Here is a 19,265-nt window from a genome sequence, read left to right as displayed (position 1 = left end):
AATTGCCCTCATATAAAATGGACAAGGACACTATGCGCTTTTATTTGGGCAACAAACGATATATTTGTGCGATTTGTTTTCAAAAACTTTAAAACTTTGATGCACCTTCATAACATATTGTTTGAGTGCATTTTTTAAAGCATCTTTACTATCAAAATTCATACCAACATATAATTTCATCCAAACATTAAAAGTAGATGGCATCTCCAAACTGCAGATGTCCTCCTCATCAGGATGACTCCAATTGATATTGTTATAATGGAAAACATCATTCCAAAATGGATTTTGAATTCCATCTACACCAAATATGTAACAAAATAAAATTCATGTCAATTTCAACAAAAATTTTATTTATCATTAAATACAAATGTTATAAAATGATTAATGTATTCAACTATTTTTAAAATTTAATTAAATATACATTCTCTTGGTTGAACAATTGTAACTGGTTGAACCATATTGGCGACTTCACCATCTATATCAGATATACCATCAACACTATCATCTTCATCTAAAGAGTCTTCAACGTATAAATTAGAAACAAGATAATCATCATCATCTTCATCCTCATGTAAATTGCTTACATTTCTTGGCGGTTCCGACTCATTATTAGATAAATTATTTCCACATAATCTAACAAAATTTGGAGAATTAAATGCATAACCACCAACAACATCCTTTTCTATGTCTAATTCTAAAACTGACATTTGTTCTTGTTGCCGAAAACTTTCGATCATAGTTTCAACATCTTGGTCATCACAAATTTGTAATGCAATATATTTTCCTGAAACTAAAATCTGCAACTTATACAAGAAATAATTTCATTATTTGCTAACCTTACATTTTCTCCTATTTTTTTTCAAAGCATTATAACTCATTCCACGATTAATTTGAATTACTTTTTTACTGCCTTCAAATATTATACCGTCATTCTCTTCATATACCATTCCATTGAAATATAAGACTGCTATAACAAAATTCATCTTATACCCAAATTTACCTACAAAATTTTTTTATAAATAATTAATCATACTAACAAAAATTCAACTCCGAAGCAATTTTAATAACTTCAAAATTAAATACTCTAAATCTAAAAAATAACACACTACAGATTATAAGTTAATCCTAAAAAAAATATATAAATGATGTGAGGATTTAAAAAAAAAATTACCACCTATATTAAAATGGGAGACATACCAAAAAATAACAAATCTTCAATTAAATAATCTAAATCTAATAAATACTAGAGATTAAAAGTTCATTCTAAAAAAAATTATAAATGATGTCATCATTTTAAAATGAAAGATACCACCAATATTAAAATAACAGACATATCCAAAAATAATAAAACTTCATCTCGGAGCAATTTTAATAACTTAAAAATTAAATATTCTAAATCTACAAAATACTACCATAGAAAACTTAATTCTAAAAAATAATTTGTAAATCATATGAGGATTTAAAACTAACATATACAACAAATTTTAAAATGTGAGACATACCGAAAATTAACAAAACATTAACTGGTATCAATTTTAATCCCTTAAAAATTAAATAATCTAAATCTAAAAAATACTTAATATTAAATCTTAATTCTAAAAAAATTATAAATGGTCTTAGAAATTTACAAATAAAGATAGCATGTATATTAAAATGACAAAATGTGAGAAATTTAAAAATAAAAATAGCACAAAACATACATAAAAATAACAAAAGTTGAAAAAAGGTAGAGCAATCTCAAGAAATTTTTTTACCTAACCCAGATATAGAAACACACAAAACTGTTTGCGTTTTCCTCTCTAACTTTCTCATATATATATATATAAGGGATATTTCGTCAGAGGGATTGGCGGGAGCACATGGATCATGAATGTTCCGCCAGAGGGACTGGCTAAGCACATGCATGGGTATTCTGCCAACCATATTGGCGTAACCCATGCTATGGCGTGCATGTTGGTGGTGGCCATGTGTGCATGGGGTGGGGTGCATAGGGTGGATGCATGCATGGGTATTTCTCGCCAATGTTGTTGGCGTAACCCACATGCATAGTGATGGTGTAACCCTTTGAGGTGTCTCGCCAGTGGTGATGATGGCAGAATCCTAAAATAATAAACCCTCCACGAAAATTCTTTGAAAACAAACCTCTTGACATAAATAGTTTGTAAAAGAAACTCACATCATTTTGCCACACATTTCCAAACATTCATGAAGAAAATGGTGTCATCTACAAAACCCAACCGTGTGCGCAATAGAGTGAATTCGTGCACTTCCAAATTTCTTTAGAAAAATATAGCAAAGTTTATAATGTCATGTCCACTTCTATTTTTTAAAAAAATTATTAAATTCAATAACATTAATTGGCTACTTCTAACATTCAAAAGAATAAAAAAAAATAGAGGTAGATTGACAATATTATTGTCAAGTTTTCTAAAAAAAAAATAAAAATTATATACATATAGGTCGAACATATTATTGCCAACTTAGTAAAAAAATATAAATTAGTGGATCGATAATGTGGTTATTGTCTTTCTCTGTAAATTCGACAATAGCATTATCAACTTATAGCCTAATTAGTGAATTTCCACCATGTGAAATTTTGAGATGAGTTACCCCAACCGAACCAAGTGAAAAAAAGTCACAATAATCAATGACCAGATTCAGCAAGCGTGACTTGGGCTATTTTATTTAACTTATATCACAGTGCAAGTACTGGCTGAAAGAAAGGCTCTTCGCAGCATGAGGACTTTTGGAAGGTGTTATTTAAAATGTAGGTCCATCTCTGTCTCCAAAAGAACTTCTCAGAAGGATCATTACTCTTCTTCACACATTTGTTTTATATATATCTTACCTCCAACAATTCTCAACAGTATTGAATTTCAATTATGCGTATATGAAATAATGAAACAGTATATGTGCGTGTTTCAGTTGACGGTGCGGATCATAATCGTGGTTAAAACCACGGTAGCTTTGAAACAACTCAGTTGTTTTTTATTTTGGCCTTTCAACATGGTTTCACCGCGTATTCAAACATACTCTATATATCACAATTTACAACCTCAAGGTCAATTAATTTGCATTAAATTTAAATTGATTTGATTTCCATTAAACGGAATTAGTTTCACTACGGATGTGCATTTCCGTACCCCAGTAATTGGTAAACTATTGCACCACAAGGGTGGGAGTTAATAACCCATCTCTTAAACACATTAAAAAAGAGACGTGGTACGTACGAATGAGTTTTGAGATGAAATAATCTTCCTAATATTCAATAAAAATATTCTATTGAAAACCTTAGTTTATAATGAGTTGGAAGATTAGTTAATGCTAAATGTTCAAAAAATTGTGTTCTACCTTTCTAAAATTACGTTAAATTGACACGGGTAGCCAAACGATAAACATTAGAGAACCAGGTAGCTAGTTCAATTCGTATTTGTTTGTTCTGATCTTACATAGGGAAAGGACCATAGACATTAAATACTAAGAGCTCATGTGAAATTAACTTAGGTTTAGAGCCAATAAGAAGCAAGTAGTAGCTAACAAGATGGGAGACCAAAACCGGGATCAGGTTAAATTCAACAGCCTTTTAATTACTCTCCAAGAAATTGCCGATTGTGTTTGAGTGGTCCATGTTCGAATGCTTTCATTTGTGGGAATCAGCCACATGTCATAACCCCATTAGGACAATCACTTGAAAAGGGTTGAACCACGTGAGTGACAACTATGTTCTTTACTGCAAGTTAATTTTTTTTTTTTTTATACCTTAGTGTCCTTTCCTGCATGTTACCAGCAGGCTTTCCTGGTCCCGAAGACTGAGTAATTCCACTTCTAAACACTGGTCCAAGAGTTCAAGACCATGACCCCTCTCCCTTTTTTTTTCCTCTCTCTCTCTCTCAGCTTTGCAAAACAAATAATAATAATATATTTGTTGATTTATGGACGCTAGCTGTGTCTGTTTCCTCCCCTATGATTGGTAAAACGGAAGTTGCAATTGGGATGCAAAACCATTTGGTGCCTAGCTACCAGGAATCATCATAAAAAGATTCAAATAATTATATGAATTGGTGATTGGTGAAGACCAGAGTTGTCCAACTATGAAGAGGGCCGGCGGAGCAAATTCAAATGCCTCATCATAGCCAATCAATGCAACTATTCAAGCAACCCATTATGAACATTTACAAGAAAAGAAAGTGATAGATACAAGATTTGAATATGACATTACTAAGTTAATTAATTAAAACTTGGCATGAAATATATATATACACCTTGAACTTAAACCACCCCCTTGTGGGCTATGGATCACAATAATTAAATTTGAAGGTGTTAAAGTGAGTCAACTCTACTTATTATATTGGGAAAAAATGAGTCAATTGAATCCAACTATTGCCATTTTTGTGAGCCAATATATATTGTGAGTGTTTAGATGCACTTACTAACACTCAACCACGTCTATGGGGAGGTGGTGTTTGTGTGTAAATTAAGGGGCAATGGTAAATGTACTGATATATAAAATTTTAATTTGAATTAATAAGTTTTTGTCTTTAAATTGAAATTCATTATTATCTAATTGAAAGACAATCCGCGGTCACGTGATCACTTTGATCCGTCGGTGTCGCCAGCTCATTCCATATTCATGGCTTGTGCAATTTGGAGTCAAAGTTCGGTCAATTTATCAGAGCTGTGCTGTGCTGTGCTATGCATGCATTCCGGTCCTCTCTGTAAGCTGTAACTCTGCCACTGTGCCACTTTGGTGGGAGCCTTCAAACTTTTATTAATTCAAAAATTAATATTCCAACCAGTTTATTTAAATGTCACTACTCACTTCTGTTGTTTTCTGTACCACAAATGGTATCTGTTATCAACGTCCTTCTCCATAAGGACCATAACCTCTCTAGTAATAATTCTAACACCCTTTGCTTGCTTCTGTCATCACCTCAAGAAAACAAAAAAACATGCAAAAGCAAAACTTTTTTTGTTTATTATTGATGGTTGGATAATGCACCATGGTACTCCCTGGCCCTTTATTTATAAGACATTTCTTCGTTATGATAAAAAAAAAAAAAATTTCGTACCCCATTGTCCAGAGGCTCTTCGCTATAAGAAGGTATGAGGGAGGGATGTTGTATGCAGCCTTACCCTTGCATATGCAAAGGCTGTTTCCGGATTCGAACCTATGATCAACAAGTCGAATAATTTTTTTTGTCTTTTGTTATAAGGTTTATTTTATTTTTAATGTGTATTAATTATTCTTTACTAAAAATATCTTTATTTATGTTAATTTATAATTAAATATTACTATAAATTATCACTTTCTCTCATGAAGATTAGAGAACATAAATAAGTTTCTGCTAAGGATAAATTTAATAATAATATTTAAATTGATTAATAATTTGGTCAATTATATCTTATAAATATATACGGAAGAAGTATATGTTTTGTTATTACTATTAATGCATTGGATGTTGAGATGAGAAGGTTAAAAGTGCAAGTTCTTCGAATCTTCCCAAAACTTTGTTTACATTACAACAGGAAACACAAGAGATTGGCCTCAAAAGAAGAGCTTTTGCATCAGTTACTATGCTGGCCAATAGCCATGGGCTAATAGGTAAGAAAGAGAATAAATAAAAAAGTTAAAGATATTTAATTTGCTGCTAGCAGTTCCACGGTGTTCACAATTCACATGTGCCCAAGGAGAGGAGAGCAGTGTAAACTGGAGACAGTACAAATCTTGAAGATTGACCGTCATTGAATGCCAAATTAACATGTCATGACAAAACATCATGTCACAGCATGCCATGCATGTAAATATTAGTATTTATTTATTTGCAAAGATGGGAAGAAAAATCCAAAGGACGATCCTTCATTGATATATATAAATGAGCAATGACAATGATATACAAATTATCATTTTATTTTAAATAGTTTTATGCTATCATAAATTTTATTTTATTCTTCTGAATAGTACATTAAATATCTTTCAAACATTTTCTTATATAAATACAAACATCTGCTGTGAGTGGGGTCAGTGTGAGGGGTCCCAAGTGGAATTTGTTTCTACCTCTCTCATGCATCCATTTTGTTTTCTTTTTATTTTAGATGTGGTGTTATGAAATCTGATGGCATGCTTAGAAATGTACAACTCAGAGCACAACAAGGGTGATCATCAACATCATCATCAATGCGCTCCTCCAATGAGCCCAAGAATCTCTTTCTCAAATGATTTCGTGGATGTGAAACAAGCCATGAAGCAAGAACAAAGAGGCTCATCCAGATCAGACGCGCCAGTATCTTCAGATTTCGAGTTTTCAGTGGCAAACTACTCCATGATGAGTGCTGATGAACTTTTCTTCAAGGGCAGGTTGATGTCCACGTATAACAAGGACAATTGCAACAACAACAACAAAAACAACCACATGATGATGATGCAGCAGCAGAGGGCCACCACCACCACCACCACCACTCTCAAGGAAGAGCTCCTTATAAATGACGATGATCATGATCATGATTTTTCTCTCAGGCCTCCCAAGCCCTCCTCAACGAGGTGGAAGGGACTTTTGGGTCTTAGAAAGACCCACATTGGCTCTAAGAAGCCTCACAAAAGTACTGAAGGTGGTTCTTCAGATGCAACAAGGTCTGCATTGGTCAATGATTCACCTCCAACTAGTATCACTTCTTCTCAGGTTATAAATTTATCTTTCTTTGGTTTCATTTCTTTTTATGGGGAAAATATTATTTTGTTAGTTTTATTAAAAATGACAATTGGAAGATTTGAACTCGGGATCTCTCCTTCTTCACCTTTTTCAAACCATTATACCAATCTTATATCTCCTTTTTTCAATTTTATTTATTTGGATTTTCTATCTCTAGAGATTTAGTTTTTAAAGTATGATTCATATAGTGGACCTTCACTTGTGGAACAAGGCTTTGTTGTTGTTGTGGTTTTTCTTTGATCTGATCACTAGCTGGGTGCATGTCTGATAATGAGCTCTTTTTGCTTTTTTGGTGTAATATTCCAGGAGGTGTTGAATGAAGGAGGCTCAAGTTGCAGAGATTTGGAGATTGGCATATAAGCTATGGTTGGTGGTAGTGTTGAGTATTTGTAGAGGAATGGACTCTTTTTTTTCTCCTTTCTTTCTTTTTGTTTTTCTTGCCTTGCCGATGACAAGGTGGAGGGGAAAAAAGGTCATGCTCTTTTTTGTTTTTCTCTTCTTCATTGGGGTGGGATGAGTTAAGTTAATTTGTGTTAGGAATTTGCTTGTCAATGTCGATTCTTCTTATCTTCTCTCTTCTAAGTTCTAATTTCTCTTGATTCCGTAGAATGTAGGATTTGGCTATATGTTGTACAAATTATTTGCTTTCTTGCATTTCCGTGTTTGACTCTTGTCGTCAAAAGAAAAATATTTATCGATTTTGCTAGGCTCCACTATCAACATTAATGGATTTCCCTAACCACTTGTCTTTTTCTTGAAAGAAAATAATGTTTTATCATTACGAAAGAACTTTTGTATAATTTTATCATTGCGTGGTGTGTTAGTAGTAGCTAGAAGGTGGTGGCATGTTCTGTTTTATTATTATTATTAGATCATTTTTTGTTTTTACAGCCTATGTATTTGTTCGATGTTTTCTCTCGTTAAATATGTGGGATTAACTTCGCTGATAAATAACAACGTCTCTTATCTTGAATGCTTGAATCAAATGTGAGCAGCCAGTTATAGCCACAATATAATGAGAAATGCTACCTCTGTGCTGTAATAAATTTGTAGTTCATTTTATACAAAAGCGGAGAGGGATTGAAGGCAAAAAGAGAGAGAACAAAAGTGTATGATAAGATGAATAACGGGATAGAGAGATCCGGTAAAAAAAAATGGAAAGGAGAGTTAAGAAAATAGTATTATAAAAAAATGTGTAGAAAAGTATTAAGAACAAGAACAATATAACTCCAATATGATTACTGAGACTACAATTCTCAGGTTCAAAGTCATTATTGCCTTTGTGTTTCATATTGCTTTTTTCTTTTCTTTTCTTGTTTGGTTTGATATGGCACACTTTCCACTTTATATTTACCTATCGGCATAGGGGAAAAACTGCACGTTTTTAAAAATACATACTTTTGGAGAATAAAAACAGCTCCATCTATAAATTAACACTAATCAACTGTGACGAATTTTATTATGACAGCAAATTTTTACTAAGACATTAGTTGATCACCAAATTTTATTAATTTTATGGTTCTCTCATTTCTTGCTCTTCATGGTGATTCCCTATTGATAATAATGTCATTACTTAAGTGACAAGATATGGGTGATTCAAACTTAGTTTGAATGTAGTTTGCTATGTGTTTAATTATTTATAGCATGCTTAATTAAGTGATACATGGAAGAAAAAAGAAAGAAAGAGAAAACTGTCTGTTTAATTTACTCTTGCATATTTCTCGCACATAAGAGTGTTTTCCCCCTCCCCTTTTTAATCACTTCGGAATAATTCTTTTTGTTCGCACATTTGCTTTTCATTCTCCAGAATTTGGCACATAAAGATATAAAAAAAATTATTGGTGCAAGACTTTATTGTGTGTTTAGATAATTTCTAGCATTTGGTCCGTTTGACTGCAAGAGACATGCATAACATAGAAACAGTCAACACTACGGCGTCTATTTTTTTTTTTTTTTCCAATTTGACGTGAATTTGAGGTAAAAATGTAAGTACTACCTAACAATAATCCAAACATATGCTTGAATGACAATAACATTGATTCTAAAAAATGATTTGAAATCCATAGAGGAGGTGGTGACGTTATGTGGATATATGTCCCGAAGGAAGCTAATTAAGTTATAGATGCTCTGGAAAAACATAGTCTCACTGTGCAGACCCATATATCACATGCTTTTTGTATTTAGTGTTTGGTTTTGAGCTTTACCTTTTCATTCAAATAAAAAAGAGGCAATTTACATAAAATATATGTCCAAAGCATAAGCGTAAAATGCAATTTATGTTTGTGCTCCAGTGATGGTATTGCAGCTAATTGCCTCCACCAAAAGTTTACCATCTCCACCAGTTTTTTCTTCTCCTCTCATTCATAATTGCCTCCACCAAATGTCAGCTTATCATTAACTCTTTTTTGTTTTTGACAAATTTATATAAAGAAAAAGGAAAAGCTCTCGAGATTTTATATCTGGCGCACAGCTCCCATTGGGCTATCCCTTCCGTAACAAAGATAAAACTTGCTGCACTCTCACTATTGTATCCAATTATATTCCAAAAAGTCTAATATAAAATATTGCATTTAAGAATGGACTTTTCAGTAATGGAACAGAAGTAATAGTGGGAGTACAGGGAAGCAACATCCCAATAACAAACCATATCACGGCAAAAAAAGGTTACATGGGGCTACTAGCTTGGGAATTGCTTTTGGACCCAACCTCATTGCTATTTGCCCCACCAATATTTTCAATTTCCAAAAATACCCTTTCCCACATTGTATTGTAGAATCGTATTTTTGCTATATTAGTGGGGGTGCAAAAAAAAATCACAACGAAAACATAATTATATTGTGTATTTTTCAAGGCATCGCATTTTTGTTGTATATATTTTTTTCGCCCCACTTAATCCAACAAAAAAATGATTTTGTGTGCCCAAATATCCATGCGGAAATGTAATTTTGTTATGGAAAAGGAGTTCGCAATGGTGGATGCATGCAATGGCACAATAATGATGGAGAGGAGTTGTGCATGTCGAGCCTTGAAGGTGGAGGGGCAAGAGCTCTACGCAATGATGCATGATAGTGATGGTGGGGACAGGTGACAATGTGCGGCATGGAAGAGATGGGATAGGAAGGTGGCGCAAGGAGAAGGTGAGAAGATGGGAGAAGAGGAAGAAGGAGAGGTAAAATAAACTTTTCCGCGGGGAGGTTGGGGCCAATAGCAGCTCCTTGTGGAATATGGGGCTAGACATCGAAACAAAAATATGGGCTAACTGGCAAAGTTTGGGCGGCTACTTGAGCATAAGCCCATTACGATTTATTAGCAAACTTTGCTAAAATTACTGTCGGGGTTTCTACTATAACGGGAGAATAGGGCTCTATGTTTTTGGTCCAGTGGAGAATAAGGCTTATTGATAATGGACCAAGAAAAATTGGCCCACTAGTTTAAGAAAAAGTACATTTTATTTTATTCCCTGTTTTTATTAAAATTTATAAACAGTATAATTACATTTTTTAGATTTATAGTTCAAAGATTCCATTGAAATTCATTAATTTAGTACATATGATGTTTATTTAAACTAACATTCTAAACAGGAATATAATGCTACATGGAGGTGATTTAATGTCAGGGGTTCATGGGCTCTTTTAAAGTGGATTTTGTTTTGTTTTTTCATTAAAAAGTGGTATGTAACTACCTATTATTTTTTAAAGTGTGTTACCAGTGTACTAGATTCTTGAGTTGCACGCAACTTGTACTCAATTCAAGCAATTATATTATAAATGAATTATTTTATTTATATAAAAAAATATAACATCAATGTAAATTCATTTGAATGATAAATGGTATTGTTTGTTTGTTATTAGCGAAGAGACCAAAATTTATTCCTCCATAAATATATCACATAGGGGTGGAGCTAGAAAAAAATCCAAAACTATAAGACTCAACAATATCCTCCAACCATAATGTACTTCAATTCAAACAGACTCTACTAGCAAGAGCAATATCAAATCATCTTATATCAATTTTGATTCAAGTAAAATATCAATAAGTTAACAAACTTATGGTAAAAGTGTTTGTGGATGACAAAATGTTTCATGAGTTTGTACATGCATTGGTTTGATGTTTTGGTTGTCAAACTAAAAAAGAAGATAAATAGGCGTTCATGCTATAAAGGATAGACTTAAGAGAGCATGGAAGCTTATAATAGGTTCTCAAATTATGGGTCTTGTTGCTATTGGTTTCTTTAAATGTTATAAAGTTTAACACTTTAACTTGGTTTTAGATAAAAATGAGGTTGTCCTTGGTTAATTCATGATCACTACCTTGCAATAACAATATTTGGTCTCAATTTTTTTTATCAGCCAAATATAACCTCATATGTTAAGATGGCACAAGGGGTGCCCACCCCAAATACAAGGAAAAGAACAAGAAAGAAAGCCAAAAAGCCACCTGACATAATGGAGTGATCCAGTTATCTGTTACAAGGACTATAATTAGCTGACAAAAATAGTATAACCATTGCCTAGCTTCCATCAAACCTCAGCCCATGAGAGAATAAGTGACATTTGTATAAGCTGTTTCATTTATGGTGCTTGTCACACCAATCCCACTGGTTTATAAAGCCAGTATCTAGCATCCTATCAGTACTTGATCTAAACCAATTTCATAATCACATTTAGCAACAAGGACCAATCATAAAATGAAGTTGGTGACAATTCCATTCTTGTTCTACAACACTGCCAAAATCTTATTTTAATTAAGTCCGCCACCTTCTCGATGTCAAATTGTGCATTGTTGAATATGATATCATTTCTAAGTAGCCAAATGGACCATATAATGGCAAACCAAGTGGCCCATCACATCCCCTTTTGTTTCTTCCCTTGCACTAAGCCTCCATGCTGCCAGAAGTGTGCTTCGACATGTTTTGGAATAGCCTATTGTACCCCTAGCCACTCATAGCATTTTGCCCAGTTTCTTGAGGAGTAGCTACAGCTAAAGAACAAGTGCGGAACATTTTCTTCTGATTGGTGACAGAAAACACATTTGGTCTCAAAATTATGTTTGTCGTTCTACTGAGGAGATCGAATTTAACACTGATTTGAATTAAAATTATCCACTAAGATTAGGGTTTTTGGCTATTGGTTCCACAATTTAAAAACCTTTCAATGTTGATACTTATTCTCTAAAGGTGTTGAAGGAGAAATTTGTTGCTTGGTTTTTGATGAGGTAGACTTGGATCATCATGTTCTAAGAGAAAAGTTAGTTGAATGGTCACTAATACAAGGTGAATTACGTATGTATCCATGTTATTTGCTTTAAGTGTGGTTGTTATTGTTTTGTGAATGTTCAATAAAGTCAAACTTCATGAAGAACACGAAAATGTGGAGAATGGTGCATAAGTTATACTACAAGGAAAGCAAACAAACATTTTTTTTTTTGTTTTTTTGGCAAACAATCATATTTTGATGATTTCAAAGATTGAAAATATAATGTGATTGGCTTGTAGTATAACGTAAAAATAGGCCAAAAGGTATCATTGATATCTTCGTGAAAAATGGAAACAAACAAATTAAGCAAAGCAAACAAATTTAATATTCTTAATAAGGAATAAAACGACCAAATGAAGCATAAGAAATGTCTAAAAATTAACCCCGCCCATAACTACATTATCTAACTATTCTTCAAAGGATAATTTAATGAGAAGCACACAAATAAGTCTCAAAGAATGATAATAGGACCCAGAGAAGCAGAGGAATCGTGTGTGTAACCAATTAAACTAGAATGCTATGGGAAAACATGAAAAGAGTAACTCCAAAAAAATAAAATTTTGTTTGGCAGGGATCCACACAATATATCGACGTCAATATAGAGCAATTCATGCAAAAGGAGAAGATTAATCATATACCTTAAGTTGTACAAATAGGTATGAAGATAACCATGCAAGTATTTATTTCTCAAATCAACTTAGATTTATTGACAAATCTTGCAAACACTCTAGAAGTCCAATAAGAAAATTGATACAAAATTTAGAGTTATATATATATATGTAAAGTGAAGATGATAGTTAAGGGTATTGGAGTAAGTTTTTTTCAATCAACATGTCAAAGAACTTGTCCGTAAATTTCCCATAATAATTTTTTAAAGAAAACATTGCTTTACAAAGTTAATACTCTTGACACTTATTAAGCTGATTATTGTTACTATTATAGAAGGGTATTTGTCAATGTCATTGAGTGAATGTCTTGATGACGTATGCAAACTCTTTTTTTACTGAACTCATTTTCTTTTTTGCATGCATACTACTTTTTTGAATTATTATTGCCACTATAGAGGAAAATCTTTATTCTTTGGGTGCTAATAAAAGACTTTAATGATAATCTTCCATTATCAAAGCAAAATTAAGTTTGAAACTACTTGGATAATCCACAAGGATTGCTCAAATGTTGTAATGGGAAGAAAACCTTAAAGATGTTGTACACTTGTACGTATCTTGGAGAGTGTTAAACAAGAATCCTTGCATTTGAATGCTAATAGTTTTTGTAATATTTTTCATAGGAAATATCGAGTGAAACTAAACTAAAAGGTAGGGGTGTTAAAGAAAATTGAACCGAATTCAACTGTTATATAAAAAAATTGAATATAACTCTTTGAGAATTTAAATAAACTGAAGCATAAAAAAGGAACCATTTTTATAAAGAGATAAAAATCCTCCAACTTTAAATCTTTCTTTTGCGAACAATGCACAAAAATAATTCAGTTTGGTTTAAAGCACAATTTGGTTCAAATTTGAGAAAATGGTTCACTGATCGAACCAAAAAAACATTTTTCTAGTTCAGTGAAGTTCAAACTAACCAAAAAAAATGTGCACATTATAAATTTCAAACATTTCTTGTTAGTTTAAAAACCTCTAAATTTAAAAAATGCGAGAGTTATAATCTATATAAATCCTCACCAAATTAAAGTTAATTTTAGTATACTTCTATTTAAATGGCTCATATCGTGGTTAACAATTAACTATCTAGTCAATGCAGCTAATAACTAATCACAATTTTCCTCATACTCCTGGGAAGGTAATTAGTTAGTGACAGTTAATCCAAATATTTCTGCAGATATTACAATCAGTCCTCCGATGGAAACACCCAACCAACAAAAACTAAGTGGAAAGTGAGTGTGTGAAATAGAGTAGCTAAAAATAACTAAAAGACTACAGATGTACAAGGTTGATGGTGATGAGGAATATTTTGCAGGTAAGTCAATGTTCCACGTGGGTAAGGAGTGACCCAAAGAAGCATAAAAAGAAGTGAGAAGTGAAGTGAAGAAGGAATAGGGCACAAGATCCAAGAAGAATAGTACCGTACCCAATGTAGTACAAATGTTTGTGTACACTGCCAGTTCCTTCTTTAATACACCATTGTCCTAGTGTTGTAGCTCCCACTGTCATCATTTATTCAACTGCCACAACAATAATAATACTAATATATGCTTCTATTTTTTTTATCTTCTTCATCAATCATCATCACCTTCTTCTTCTCCTTATTATTAGTTTGAGCCTATGGCCGCCCACAACCCGAAACAAACACTGCTCCTGTTCTCTCTATCCTAACTTAGTCCCTGACACGCATTGCACCATTTTAGAACCTTTTGCTATCAACCGTTGGTGTTTCATATCAGCGTACAATTGAATGAATGATAGGCCCCGCAAGCCTAACTCATCTCTCCTTTCTTTATCGCTATTTCAAGTGCCCACATCCCATTGTACCTTCAATCTTCGTTTTAGCTATGGTTATACCATTTTAATCACACTTTGCATCTTTAGATCGTACTTCCTCCTGCTATTCCCTTCTGATAACATATGTATTGTATTTATATCTCTTTGGTTTTTATTAAAAGGACGTATTTCGATCCATTAATTCAACTCAAACATAATGTTAACCCATATGGCATGTCTCCTATATATAATAGGATCCTATGTAATGTAATTAACCGATCACCCTTTTCATTAATAATATCAATATCAATAGTATCTCAGTCTCGCCTACTACTGCTGACACCTATGTTTTTATGCCCACATCTGCGAATGGCACCAAATGTTATTTCAACCCACGAGGCATGTTGTCAAGATTATTAATTATCATACAGTGCCTTCTCTCGGCAACAATAAAGACACCGGGACAAAAGAAAATAATTAGGAGCCATGAAATTGTTCAAAAAGAAAATCATGAACTAATTAATTTGTGGATGTGAACCTTGACCAGTTTTACGTACATCGTACCTAAGGTTGCGAATTGTGTTGTTAATTATTGGTTTAACACGGACTGCAGTCTGCAGGTTGAAGGACAAATATGAGTTGTGGATAAACAATAGTAGGATACTATTTCATCTGTGAATTACATTTTGCATCATCAACTTGTCGTGACATGTGTGTTATATAAAAGAATATCCGGGGGGGGGTGGACCTACTTGATAATTAGGAACTTATTATATCTTTCATTAATTTGAATTGGGTTTCTTGTTTTCTTGACTTACCCATGCCCGGTTAGTAACAATGATTTCCCTATTCAAAAATTAAGCTCTGAAAGACACGCACGGACACAACTTATGACCCAACAAAATGATAAATAAAAAAGTGCGACGAACACCAAATTTAATACCATATTATCCCACTGAAACTTCGACATGTGCTTTTAATCTACAATGCCTTCTAATTAAATATGAGTTGAATGTGTGTGTTTCCTTTCTTTATTTGGGAGGAGAAAAAAACCTTACATAATATCTACATGTGCACACATGTTATGTTACTAGGGGTAAAAGTAAAAGTAAAGGTAAAGGTAAAGGTCCTTCGAAATTGAAAAAGTTAGTTTCTAAGAATCAAGATCCTCCTGGGGAAGGATATCAAATTATATATATTCTGATATCTCATCCGAATCATATATATACTCTTTTGATTCGCAGCGCAATGATTATATAGCATAACGGAAAGCATGCAGCACAAACACAAAATCCACGAGGTGCAGGGAATCTCAATCCTCACAATCACAACCATGTACTGCTGCTGGGCTATCTCAGTGCCTTAATAAGCCGCCTAGCTTGCTGTACGACGTGACAACACGTTCCTCCCTCGCTACATGGCAAAAAAATAATTCAAAATTGCAAACCCAAAACGACGGCCGAATAAGGTCACGCTCACACTAGCTTCGTTCTCTACGTCCCAAATCTGGCTATGCAGGAGCTGGACCTCAACTCCATAACACAAGTATATACCACTCTTCATCTTCATCTTCATCACCCCCCATTCCTACCTCTCTATTTAATTTCTATCTCTTTTAAATGCATCTTTGCCATAAATGACAGTCATTAAAATTAAACAAAACAAAAACCGAGCTATTAATTAATAATGCGCGTCTCTCTTTAATGAAAAAAAAAATTATGCATTTCAAATTTTGATCAAGACCAAATACTTTCCGTTTTATTAGTGGTACATGTGGAAACAAGAATAACAATAATAATATTCGAATTTTTACTCCGGTACCTATATTTGTTGTACTTGTGAAAGTGGAGTGGATTTTGTTCCAAGATTAGAAGACTCTTCCCACATGGGGGGTGGGGGGGATGGATAATAAGATCAGCTTTCTCACCCTCTCAAACACGTGCCCGTAACTTACACGGCATGGTGCGTGTTCTTGCCCCCTCCCACGCCTAACAACTAAACAAAACACTGGCCTCCCCCCTCTTCCTACTAGCTATACGCCCCACCCATTTCACTTCTCCATTTTCGCTATAAGTTGGTTAATCTTCTTCCCTGCGTTTTTTTGTTTGTTTTCTTTTTTTTCCTTCAAATAATAAATATCAAATATATAAGGGGGGAAAAACGAAAAGAAAGAGAAGACATAATCATACATTCACTGACTTTGGTGTACTCTCTTCTCCTTAAAAGCGAAGTTAAAACAAGGAAACGGGCACGGATTTTAGGGGAGCGTTTAGAGCAAAAAACGATAGAGGTTGAAGTCTGTAAAATGGAAGCGTTTGTTCTTCTTCACCAAGGGAAATTTACAGTATTTTTCTGCACAAGCTAGCTTTAAGCTGCTTCTCCGTACAGAGAACAAACGAAGCTGAATTCCTGTTTACCCTTAACCTATAATCACACCGAAATATAAAAAAAGCTGCAACCAGAATATAAAAGAGTCTTGGCTGGTGTAAAATTAAAAAGATAATTAAGATTGAAATCAAAGACCTAGACTAGACTTAATTAACAATATATAAATAGACCAAAATGACATGTTCAAATTGATCGGAGTTTTTCTTCTTCGGTGGCGAGACGCACACGTTCATGGCTTCAACTGAACCCACTCGTAGCGTCCTTCCAGTGGTACGTCCTTAACAATATCATAATTGTACCTGCAAAATAATTTTTTAATTGAAAGGAATGATGGATGGAGCTATATGATATACTAATTATGATGTCAAAAATTTTAAAAGAAAAAGAAGAAACAGTGGAGAGAGAGAGAGAGAGAGAAGAAAATTAATTAATTCCACTGATTTTAACTTACTTGTCTTGAAATCGTTTCTGAATGTCCTTCTCCGCAGCAACGAAGAATTCCTCGAGCTCCAACTCGGTAGGCATGGCTTTTGCCTTTGATAAGGCACGGTGAGAATTGATCTCCATTGGCTCCGGCTCCTGTGAATTCTCTCGAAGCTCGCTGGAACTTTTCATCTCTCTCCTGCAACGGCCGACACCAAAAAATTATTATGGTTCAGAATTGTAGACAGAATGTGCAGTGGCACGAATGAATATATACACACACACGCGCGAGAAAAACTGAGTTGGAGTTTTGAACGGAAGAAATTATGACTGTTGAGTATCTCGTGCGTTTCGAACTCAATGGACCTGAATTATTCAAAATTTTGAAAATAGAATTCTACCAGGAAATTAAAAGTGACTTGAAGCAATTTCAAATTTAAATTAAATAAATCAGTTTCATTCAAAACCTCTCAATTTCTTGACCACCATTGCACGTCGACGTTTCAACTTGCGCGCTCTCCACCTGTAAATAAAAGGAACGTCGAATCCGGTGCATTAATTTAGGTGAAGGAAAAAATGAATGAGCGAAAGGCTCTACAAACTAAAGCGGTAAATTAATCAAGGACAGCAACAAATTAAAAACGAGTGTTCAATTACAAAATCTACAACACAGCAATAAATCGTAGCAACAAAGCGAGTGTTTAATAGTATCGATTACCTCCAGATCTAAGAGCTTGATCCTATCCTCATCGAGGCCAATGGATCCGTTGCTGGAGCAGCAAGAAGCCGGAATTTCACTGGAGGTAGGGCTGAGGCAGCGTTCCTGAACAATCTCCGTCACCGTCGCAGGTATGAAGAAGGAGGAAGAACTTGTTCTCGGAGTTTTGGAGAGTTTTGCCACATGGTTAGTGTCGTAGATCTTCTTTCTCTTCGAAGAGGGTTGAGCTGAACTGGCAGTAGCAGCTTCCATGGCTAATGCGGCTCGGGCTCGTGTCCTGACACCGACCTGAGATGACATAGATGTGCACACTCTCTGTCTCTTTAGGTACTACTAGTTGTTGCTCTTGCGAGCGATGCCAATTTCCACACACTCTTCCTTTTTCAGGTTTTGGTTTTTGCTGATGAAAGTGAGCGAAATTAGGGGCGGATTGGAAAGGAAGGAAGGGAGGTGTGGCGTGAACGTAGGCTGGTTCGCGCGTGTAGTACGGAGAAGACGAAAACTGTGATAATGACGAAAGGGGGGTTTAACGGTTGGGATTGGGTAATTTACTTTTTCTTAGTGGTGCTGGCAAGGGTAGTGTGTGAGTGTGTTTTGCATCGTGGTGGTGGCCCAGTCCCTGTTAACAGTGACGGGAATCTAGAAACGGGAAATCTGACGGCGCCGTTATATGGCCTGCGCCGAAGCGTCACCAAATGGAGGATTGACACCTCATGATGAATTCCAAGGGGATTAAGGTTAGGACAAATCATGGCTGAGCTGGGATTAGTCATTACTACGCAACAAAACAAAAATCATGCGGTTCTGATGAAACAATCATCATATATTTGCGTTTTGTTGCAGAATTCCGTTTGCTGGAGAACCGGTCTCAACTCAAGCAAAATTATTTTGTTCAAAACCCCAATTACGGATATATCCTTCACATCAATAATGAAACGCGAAAATGCCATTCAATACTAGTACTCCCCACCATTATCCTGTTTGTGTGTCAAGTACACCGGGGATTTGACGTTTCTGTTTCTCCCCCTTAACAATTCAGATATACTTGCACACCTCATTTTAATTTATCCTTCAATTTCTTTTTCCCCTTGGCTTAGTCACGAAGAACCACTGGTCACTAGTCACTACTGTACTATAACAATTATGTACCGAAACAAAAATAATAACTCTCAAAATTGATACTGAAAGTAAAGATTGTTTTATTGAAAAAAAAGAAGATTCAATCAATATTTATTAAGAGTTTAATGTTTATGTGTTAAAAACTTAATTTTTTTTACCGGATGTAACCATTTTTTACATTTATTAATATACAGATGCCTTCTGTAAAAAATAA

The 19,265-nt window shown here is 34.3% G+C and overlaps 2 protein-coding genes across 2 annotated transcripts; one reads left to right on the top strand and one right to left on the bottom strand.

The window, feature by feature from the left end:
- Positions 1 to 6,035: 6,035 nt before the first annotated feature.
- Positions 6,036 to 7,418, top strand: LOC114421626. The gene is made up of 2 exons (XM_028387669.1): positions 6,036 to 6,677; positions 7,014 to 7,418. Exons 1-2 carry the CDS (start codon positions 6,114 to 6,116, stop codon positions 7,065 to 7,067), a joined length of 618 nt encoding a protein of 205 aa, XP_028243470.1. The 5' UTR covers positions 6,036 to 6,113; the 3' UTR covers positions 7,068 to 7,418.
- Positions 7,419 to 16,694: 9,276 nt separating this feature from the next.
- Positions 16,695 to 18,600, bottom strand: LOC114421624 (cyclin-dependent kinase inhibitor 7-like). The gene is made up of 4 exons (XM_028387654.1): positions 17,933 to 18,600; positions 17,682 to 17,737; positions 17,243 to 17,413; positions 16,695 to 17,090 (listed from the first exon to the last, which is right to left on the bottom strand). The coding sequence occupies exons 1-4, from the start codon at positions 18,230 to 18,232 to the stop codon at positions 17,021 to 17,023; spliced, it is 597 nt and encodes a 198-aa protein (XP_028243455.1). The 5' UTR covers positions 18,233 to 18,600; the 3' UTR covers positions 16,695 to 17,020.
- Between the last annotated feature and the right edge of the window lie 665 nt (positions 18,601 to 19,265).

Source organism: Glycine soja, chromosome 1, assembly GCF_004193775.1.
Source record: "Glycine soja cultivar W05 chromosome 1, ASM419377v2, whole genome shotgun sequence".
In the NCBI taxonomy this organism is placed as follows: domain Eukaryota; kingdom Viridiplantae; phylum Streptophyta; class Magnoliopsida; order Fabales; family Fabaceae; genus Glycine; species Glycine soja.
The sequence above is the reverse complement of the archived record's forward strand: the minus strand, read 5'-3'. Positions and strand labels throughout refer to the sequence as shown.

Coding starts and splice junctions, on each gene's coding strand:
- LOC114421626 (XM_028387669.1), top strand. CDS start 6,114: ATGGCATGCTTAGAAATGTACAACTCAGAGCACAACAAGGGTGATCAT. Junction 6,678..7,013: donor CTAGTATCACTTCTTCTCAG/GTTATAAATTTA, acceptor GTAATATTCCAG/GAGGTGTTGAATGAAGGAGG.
- LOC114421624 (XM_028387654.1), bottom strand. CDS start 18,232: ATGTCATCTCAGGTCGGTGTCAGGACACGAGCCCGAGCCGCATTAGCC. Junction 17,738..17,932: donor TCAAGCTCTTAGATCTGGAG/GTAATCGATACT, acceptor TTTTATTTACAG/GTGGAGAGCGCGCAAGTTGA. Junction 17,414..17,681: donor GGTGGTCAAGAAATTGAGAG/GTTTTGAATGAA, acceptor CGGCCGTTGCAG/GAGAGAGATGAAAAGTTCCA.